Here is a 9,487-nt window from a genome sequence, read left to right as displayed (position 1 = left end):
GCCTCACTGTGGATTAATGACTGTTCTTTAACACCCCATTTTCTTTTATGGCTTATTCCTATTTCATCAGCTTTCCCGCTGCTGTTACTTTTCAGTTCCAGGACGCGGGATCCCATGAGGAATTCAGAACAAGTGCTCTCTGCAGGGAGGACGTAGCTGTGGCCTGGCTGCGCTCGGACCTGTCTGTAACTGACTCACCAGCCTGCCTCTGAGACCCGGCAATGCACACATTCCTCCGATCACACACCTCCACGTCCCGGCTCCGTGCTACGCTCACAGCTTGTTCCCATCACGTTCAAAATCCCCAACACACATTACTTTTGCTTTCAACAACTGTCTTTTTAACATTTTAAATACCCTCAATTGGTAAAACACGTCAAGTTTACCGCTTCGGCCAGTCCGGTGGCATTCAGTGCATCCACGTGGTCGCACCACCACCTCCAGAAACCTTCACCTTCACAGACTGAACCTGTTCTCCTTCCACGCACGGCCCACCTCTGCCCCGCCCCTGGCCCCACCCCTCCGCTGCCCGCCCTGTTGCAGCTGGCCTACTTCCCTCAGCACGACATCCTCTGGGTCCGTCTGTCCTGCAGTCTGTCAGGGTTTCCTTCCTTCAAGGCCAGGCCCGATTCCACTGTAGGGATGGGCCGCGTTGGCTTAGCTTGTCCCCCAGATGGACACGGCTCTCTGGCCTCTTGTGAACGGCATTGCTGTGAGCACAGGCGCACAGGCTCGCTTTCCTGCAGGGTGTTTGCCAGAGGTGGGCGCGCCGGGTCACTGCGGCGCTGCCCCGATGCTGCCCTGCCTGCTGTCCACAGCCGCACACGGGCTCCCGGGGCTGCATGTCCCCGCGGGCGCCCTGACGGGGGCAAGGCCGCTCCTCCTGACAGCGACCTGTGTCCCCAGTGATGAGCAACGATGAGCCTCTCTTCCCGTGCTCGCCAGGGTCACGGTCTGCAGGTGGACGCGGGGCTGGAGGTGATCCCCGAGGACGGCCGACCGCTGACTAGGGGCTTGAGCTGCACTCCCAGGGCTGAGCCAGGCAGCCTCTGAGTGTTCGCAGCTCAGAAGACCCGGGACTCACTTGTGACCCCCTTTCTTAGACCTAAGGCCTCCTTGCAGCCCTCTGTCTCCCTGCTCCGGGGTCCCAAGCTCTGCCCATGGGAGGAAACCGTCCAGCACCCTACAGATTGCTGTCACTGACCCTCCAGCTGCTGGCGCCCCACTCCCCGCCCCAGAGGGCTTAAGGTGCTGCCTCGTGGAGCCGGCAGGTCACAGGCCCCAGGAGCGCTGCCAAGTGAGCCCTCTCGTCCAAATATAGAGGATTTATTGTCTTCAGTCGTCAGGAGCACAAAATACAAAAGAGAAAAGGCACCCTCCCTCAGTTCCTCAGTCACCGTGGCGGGGCGGTGGAGGCGGGGCGGTGGTCGACTCGCGGGCTCAGGCCTCGAACGCGGCACAGCTGGAGCACAGCACTTTCTCGTGAAGGTCGCCCCCGTAGCTGAGAGACAGGCGGGGAGAGGGGCTGTGAGTCCCCGTGAGCTGCGTACCCGCCCAGCCCAGACAGAGGCAGTCACGAGGGGGTCCTGCACCCAGGTGGCCGAGTCCCCACAGCCAGGCCCTCGGAGATGGACACTCTCGAGGGAGGCGGCTCGGGGGCCCAGGGTGAGGCCAGAGTGCGGAGCCTGCTGACAAGGGGCGCCCCAAGGAGACCCCCTCAGCCCCCAGACACCAGGCCTCAGTGGAAGTCCACCTGCGGGGGGTGATGGTGAATGTCTGGGGCATTCACTGGAGCGGCCCTGCCAGCCAGAGCGCAGCTCAGGCCTCAAGCTGGCCTGCCGCCCCGGGCAGCCCCCAGCTGTGTGGCAGGACTGACTGACCCCCGAGGGCTCCAGCCGGGCAGGGAAGAGGCAACGCAGCCAAGGGCAGGAGACCGCCCTGGGGAAGGAGCTGACGGGCCAGGAGGCAGCAGCTGCCCCAGGCGGGCGCCACAGAGTCAGCACTCAGGAGCCCAGGCCCGGCTCTCAGCAGCAGCCCCGCCCACAGTCCCGCCAGAGCTGGGGGCCGAGGGGGCCCACCAGGTGCAGGCAGGACGCCCGTGGCCGGGCCACGGTGCAGCTCGGAGGCCAGAGCCCGGCCTCCGGGGGGACCTGGAGCAAGTCACGTGTTCATCACACAGGGCTGGGTGCCCGGCCCATCATGGCCACGAGACCAGGCAGGTGAGCAGTGGGCTCTGCGGGTGTTTGGGGAACGGGCGGCAGGACGAGGAGGGCCCGCACTCACTCCGCCAGGGGGACGCCCGGCCCCAGGGCCCGCACTCACTCCACGAGGGGGAGGCCCCGCCCCAGGGCCCGCACTCACTCCACGAGCGGGAGGCCCGCCCCAGGGCCCGCACTCACTCCACGAGGGGGAGGCCCCGCCCCAGGGCCCGCACTCACTCCACGAGGGGGAGGCCCCGCCCCAGGGCCCGCACTCACTCCACAAGGGCGCACAGGGCGCAGGCCACGGCTCCGCAGCTGCAGCAGGTGCGCACGCAGCGCGCACACAGGGCCCGCTCGCACTGGCCGCACGCCGCCTTCCCGTCCACGGCGCGCACGCACGACGAGCAGGCTCTCGACGCCACCCCAGCCGGGTCTGTGCGGAAGAATCACGGGTCAGTCCAATGGTGACCGGGAGCCCTGGCGCGGGGGCCGCCCCTCGCCCCCCGGAGGACAGCGGGCCGCGCTCCTCCAGCGCCTGACCCACCGCCAGTCAATCTGTGCGGAAGCACTGCGTTTGGACCCGTTCACCAGGGCTCCCGGCCAGCTGAGGCCCACCTGGAACTGTCACCACCCAGAGGTCGGGAGCCCGGGCTAGCTCTTCCCCTGACCACCTGCAGCACGACTCGCCAGGCCTTCAACCCCTGGTGTGTCTCACAGCTGGGTCTCAAAGTGTGGTCCCCGTGTCCTGGCTTAACACGGGGGTTCCTGGGCCCCCGGGGTGGGAGTTTTAGCTGTGACGCGCGTGACAGCCTGAGGCTACAGCACACCGCAGAGGGCTGCGGGTGAGAGCTACGGGTGGGAAGCAGGCAGGACACCCACGAGGGCCACCCGGAGGCGCGTCTCTCCTTTCTGATGGAACAGTTAGAGCAGTTCACAGCTCCCACACATCAGAGCGGGGACAGCCTCCTGCAGTGGGAGCCTTCTTGCGGCGTCAGACTCTGGCCCCGCTCCCCCGCATCCTGTCTGCAGCAGAGACCTGGGAAGCACCTGCCGGCGGCCTTACTCACCAGCCTCGGAGGCCTGCGCTTGACTCCGGGTCAGGCGGCCGTCGGGCCCGATCAGCATCTGCCCTCGCGCGGCCCGAGGGGCTTCTGTGGGGCCGGGCCTCGGGGACTCTGGCGTGTGGACGATGGCGCAGCCTTCCTCCCATGCAGGGTCCATGCAGGCCTGGGCCCCACGGAAGAGAAGCTGCATGGTCTTCTCTGGGGAGGACAAGCATCGCCCGCTTACACCCCTGTGGTGTGGAAGCCCCTGCGGGGCCGCCTGTCTCCGGAGCCGTTTGTGCTGAGCCCTCTGCTGAGCAGTCTTCCAGCCACCCGGGACCAAGCTGCCCCTGGCGAGGCTGCCCTCCTGCCCGGGCTCAGCGGGCACCTCCTCCAGCCCGGTTCTGCACCCTGCAGCCCCACCTGGGCTCCCTGTCCCATCACTCTGCTCATTTTTCACGTGTGGCCTCACCTCCTCCCCAGAACCCACAAGTAGGCCTCCTCTGACAGAGGAAGCTCTGTGCTTCTGCTGCTAAGTCGCTTCAGTTGTGTCTGACTCTGTGCGACCCCACAGACAGCAGCCCATCAGGCTCCTCCATCCCTGGGATTCTCCAGGCAAGAATACTGGAGTGGGTTGCCATTTCCTTCTCCATTTCCTTCTGCACTGTGGATCGCCAACTAAAGCACAGCAAGAGACTCAGAGCTGAGCCTGCAAGCCCAGGCCTGCAGCCTTTCGGCTGCTGCAGAGCTGCTGACAAAAGGCACAGCCATAGCTGGCTCCTGACAAGGTACCCCAGAAGTTTCCAGACCTCTGTGGGACCCGGACAGCTTCCCACCCCTGAGCAGCAACTTTCGGAAGGTCAAATGCTAGGTGCCAGCCCAGCAATGCTCTGTGGTTGTCTGCCCTGTCTCAACAGAGCCAGGGTGGAGACCTTAGAAGCTGCTGGCGCTGGGTGATATCGACAGAAACACACAGCTGATAACTCAACTGCAGTGAAGACAGCCTGCCACACCCAGCTCCTCCTCCTCTAGTCTCCCCATTCATAACAGGATGGGACTGGGGCGGGGGGCAGGTCATGTGGCAAGACTAACACTTGTCTTCAAGGGCCTGTGGCCAGTTCAACATAAAGAGGCCAGAGTTAAACACTTGGAAATCATTACACATGAGTGCACACCGGCCTCACGATGTCCTGCCCTTCTCAGAGAATGTCCAGGGAGCCTGGCACTCCCTCCCTGATGGGCCCTGCATGGGACAAGCTCTGCAAATGCTACAGGACATCGTGGTCGAGAGCTAGACTGACTTGTGTGTGTTTGTTAGTCACTCAGTCGTGTCTGACTCTTTGCGACCCCATGGACTGTAGCCCACCAGGCTCCTCTGTCCATGGGATTCTCCAGGCAAGAATACTGGAGTGGGTTCCCATACCCTCCCTCCTGGGGATCTTCCCAATCCAGGGATCAAACCCAGGTCTCCCTCATTGCAGGAGGATTCTTTACTGTCTGAGCCACCAGGGACCGCCTTTCTTCTGTTTGCAGTGTTTTCATTTCTGGAATGTCCTCAGAGAGTAACAACCGCAGTTTGGCCCAAGTACCCTAGGCTTCACTCATTTACATCACCTGCTCATCTCTCCAGAGTGATGATCAGTGTTATCCATGCACTCACAAATGTGCATGAGGGAGTCAGAGGAGAAGGCGTAGGCCAGGGCCCTCACATTTCTCCAACTGGACAGTCCAGCCGCGCTGAGCCGGACAGCACACTTCTGCTCCCCGTTTTTTGCACAGGCTGTTCCCTCTGCCAGGAATTTCCTTCTTTTCCCTCTCTGCCTGTCTAACCCCGCAGGATCTGGCTTTGACTCTGTTCCTCCAGGAGACCTGACAGTCTGCAGGTGGTCCTTCGGTGACCCGTGCCTGCCCCTCTGGAGAGTCCTCCTTCGACTGGCCCCCTCAGCAGCGGCACCGCCTGACAAGGAGGGCCTCTCGGGTTTGAAGGGGTGCCTCTGCCGGCTTTCCCACCGGGACGAGTCCCGGGAGGCGGGACCCGGAGGCGTATCGCTGGGCTGGTCAGATCAGAGCGGGCTCCGGTGAGTCCAGTATTCCCGCAGGACGGAGCCCCGACTCAGCCCCACGCAGAAGCCGTCCGTTTCGGGAGGTGCGGAAGGGGCAGGTCGTGGACGCGGGAGCATTCACGCCGTCCTTCTCGCGGCTCCTAAGCCCGGTCAGGCGGCGCGGAACACGGGCCCCGGCTCCAGGGGGTGCGGCCGGTGGGGACCCCCCGACCAGCCCCGCTTAGCCGCACTCACCGAAAATCTCTCGTGTGAGGCGCTCGGCGCACACGCCGCGACTCAGCTCTCTCTGGCCGACACGCACTTTGAGCTGCAGCGGGGCCGCATCCGCGAAGGGGTAGCCCCGCTTGGGCATGGCCGCGGCCCGAAGCGGCTCAGCTCGGCCGCCGCGCCTCTCTTGCCCGTGACGTCACAGCCGCGCGCCAACCCGGCGCGGAGCGGGGGCGGGACTAGTACGCGGCGCGACGCGGGATAGGCCCAGGGCGAGGGCGGGGGCGGGGCTCTTGCTCTGGGAGGCGGGACTCAGAGGCGCGGGAAAGTCCGGAGAGAGGTCAAGGGTCAGAGCGGGCGCGCCACGGGCAGGGAAATAGGAAGGCGGTGTGGTGCGAAAGCGCCGCGGGATAGGCTGGGGACTACGTGGGGGCGGGACTCGTGAGACACGCGGCCCGTGATAGGCCAGAGGCGACATGGGGGCGGGACTCGTCTGAGGGGGCGAGACTCGTATGAGGCGGCGCGAGAAAGGCGAGTGTTTTGGCTGTCTTTTTGGTCCCCAAACAACTCTTTTCTATTTTTTTAACTGAAGGATAATTGCTTTACAGAATTTTGTTGTTTTCTGTCAAACATCAACATGAATCAGCCATAGGTATAACTCTGGACACTCATTTATTTCTTCCTTTAAATCACCAGTGGTCTGAGGATTCACTTTTTTGGTATTTCTTTAACTCCAGAAACATTTTGTACTGGGGTATGGCTGATGAACAGTGCTGCGGCGGTTTCAGGTGACTAGCAAAGGGGCTCTTGCCTGGAGAATCCAGGGACGGGGGAGCCTGGGGGGCTGCCGAGTATGGGGTCGCACAGAGTCGGACACGACTGACGCGACTCAGCAGCAGCAGCAGCAGAGGGACTCAGCCATACGTACACGTGTGTCCGCTCTCCCCCGGTGCCCGCTCCCGTCCAGGCTGCCGCGCAGTGTGGAGCAGAATTCCATGTGCAAACTTTTCTTTATTTCTTAATTAGGAGGAACGTCTCGCCTTCACAAGTGGGGAGTGCCTTACACTGGGCCGTTCTGGGCCCTGCTACGTCATTTGGAGCAGGGCTGAGGTCATGTTGGGCTCTGACCGGACAGTGAGGCTCCGTCCCACCCAGGCCTCTGCCGGCTGCCTGCCTGCCTGACCCTCGTCCTGCCTGCTGGCCCAGGGGCCATCCAGCATGTCCCTCTGTAGCCTGGATTTCTGGTGACAAAGCCGAGGGCCTCAGTCTTACAGGACACGCCCCTCACAGACCTGGACACTGACCCCGCCTGGAAGGAATATGGGCGGGGCCAGCCTCTGGTCCAGGTGCCCCTTCCCGCCTGGCCCGGTGGGTCTGGAAGACCAGGTCCGGAGGGGGCTTTGACAACGTTTCCCCTGTCGTGTGGCACTATTCCTGTTAGCCATCTGCAGTAACTGTGACTGAAGAGACGCTTGATTGGTTTTATCCTAGAAATGGACGAAATTCCCAGGAATATTGTTTTTAATCTTACAGATCTTGGGAATTAAAAAAAATTTCTTTGGGTTCAGATTTGAAACTGCCTTAGACTCTTTTCAGTCACAGTAAATATTCAATAGGTGCAAAACATTGTGATTAAAAGAGAATCTTAATAGCTCTTCTATTTCAACTTAATTTTAAGAAATATTTGTGGAGGGCCTGGTCGATGTTGGATTCCTTTTCTAGAGGTGCTAGTAACAAAGCTCTCAGACTAGGGGCTTAGACAATACACATTTCTTCTCTTTAGTTCTGGGAGTTGAAAGTCCCAGATCGAGGCAGGCAGAGCTGACTTCTGAGGCGTCTTCCTCATCGCCTTCTCTTGCAAGGATATCAGTCAGACTGGATTAAGGCGAAGCCATAAGACCTCTTGAAAACTTAATTACATCCTGGTTTCTCAAAAAGTTGAAAATAGGACTGCCCTGTGATCCAGCAATACCACTTTGATGTATACAAAGGACTGAAACCAGTGTCCTGAGGGGCTGTGCCCCATGCTCACCACAGCATGTTTGCAGGACATGGAGACAACCGAAGTGTTAGTCCCAAGTGTGGGTGAATGAATGAAGAAATGAGTGCTATTTGGAATTACATATAATGAAATATTATTCAGCCATAAAAAAGGCCACCCTGCCAACTGGAACAGCATGAATGAACCTGGAGGACATTTTGCTAATTAAGTTAGAGAAAGACAAATATAGTAAGTACTGTATAATTGCACTTACATGTGGAATTCAAAATCATCATAGAAGCAGAGTAGAATGGTGGTTGCTGGGCGCTGGCATTGGGGGAAATGGGGAGCTGATGGTCTGAGGGTACAGACTTCCAGTTATAAGATGAAGTTCCAGGGTTCTAATAATGTACAGCACGGTGACTCTAGTTGACAAGTATTATGTACTTGAAAGTTGCTAAAAGTAGATCCTAAATGTACTCACAGTAACAAAAACAGCAAAATGGCAATTATATGAGGTGAAGGATGTATTATCTCCTTATCATAGTTTGCAATATGTATGTGTATGAAATCATGACATTGTACACCTCAATGTTATAAAAATTAAGAAACAGAAACCTCATTTAAAAAAGAGTCAGAGGGACTTGCCTAGTGGTCCAGTGGTTAGGATTCCAGGCTCTCAATGTAGGGGGCCTGGGTTTGAACCCTGGTTGGAGAACTAGATCCCACATGCAACCAAGAGTTCAAGCATGCTGCAACTAAGACCTCGTGTGCTGCAGCTGAGGCCCAGCACAGCCAGACAGACAAATCGACATTTAAATAAAATACAATGGAGTCAGAGAAAATCCCCGGCGGTCCAGGGGTCAGGACTCTGCACTTTCACTGTCGAGGTTGAGGGTTGGGTCAGGGAACTAGGATCCCACAGGCGGCATGGTCAAAAATTTAAAAAAATAAATTGGAGCCAGGAGGCCAGAAGAGGGAGCAAGCACACCCTGTGTGTGTGCCGTGTGCTCAGTCGCTTCAGACTCTGCAACCTATGGACTGTAGCCCACCAGGCTCCTCTGTCCATGGGATTCTCCAGGCAAGAATACTGGAGCGGGTTGCCATGCCCTCCTCCAGGGGATCTTCCCGACCCGGGAATTAAACCCATATCTCTGGCATCTTCCTGCAAGGAAGAGTGTACCTTGCGTTACTTTACTAATAGGAGGAGAAAGGAAGGATATCTCCACTCCTGGCAACAAGCCAGCCGGTGAAAGACCGCTTACATGCCAAATTCTCTGTTTCCACCAATGGACTCTGCTTAGACGGGCCCTTCCTAATTCTCCCTTCTCCTCTATTAAAGAATTGCCTCTTCTTTGTTCTCCAGACTTGCCTGTGGTTTGCCATAGATTGCATGTTCCAAATTGCAACTCTTGGCTGTTTCTGAATAAACCCATTTTGCTGGTCTCTTTTATTGTTGTAGGTCAACAGTGTATAATTAAGGTGTGCATTATATGTGCCAATCACTTGTTCTGTGTCGACTATATCTTGATATATGTTGGATCATAAGAAAAGCAAGAGAATTCCAGAAAAAATCTACTTCTGCTTCATTGACTACACTAAAGCCTTTGACTCTGTGGAGCACAACAAACTGGAAAATTCTTCAAGAGATGGGAATACCAGACCATCTTACCTCCTGAGAAACCTGTATGCAGGTCAAGAAGCAACAGTTAGAACTGGAAATGGAACAACAGACTGCTTCCAAATAGGAAAAGGAGTACGTCAAGGCTGTATATTGTCACCCTGCTTATTTAACTTATATGTAGAGTTCAGTTCAGTTCAGTTCAGTTCAGTCGTTCAGTCGTGTCCAACTCTTTGTGACCCCATGGACTGCAGCACGCCAGGCCTCCCTGTCCATCACCAACTCCCGGAGTTTCCTCAAACTCCTGTCCATTGAGTCGGTGATGCCATCCAACCATCTCATCCTCTGTTGTCCCCTTCTCTTTCGTCAAT

General features: G+C 58.0%; 1 protein-coding gene across 1 annotated transcript; it reads right to left on the bottom strand.

The window, feature by feature from the left end:
* Positions 1-1,305: 1,305 nt before the first annotated feature.
* SIVA1 (SIVA1 apoptosis inducing factor) lies at positions 1,306-5,677 on the bottom strand. The gene is given in 4 exon segments (NM_001193178.1): positions 1,306-1,501; positions 2,478-2,634; positions 3,269-3,463; positions 5,542-5,677. Coding segments are annotated over 4 exon segments (531 nt in total). The 5' UTR covers positions 5,660-5,677; the 3' UTR covers positions 1,306-1,440.
* Positions 5,678-9,487: the final 3,810 nt, after the last annotated feature.

Source organism: Bos taurus, chromosome 21 (assembly GCF_002263795.3).
Source record: "Bos taurus isolate L1 Dominette 01449 registration number 42190680 breed Hereford chromosome 21, ARS-UCD2.0, whole genome shotgun sequence".
In the NCBI taxonomy this organism is placed as follows: Eukaryota; Metazoa; Chordata; class Mammalia; order Artiodactyla; family Bovidae; genus Bos; species Bos taurus.
The sequence above is the reverse complement of the archived record's forward strand: the minus strand, read 5'-3'. Positions and strand labels throughout refer to the sequence as shown.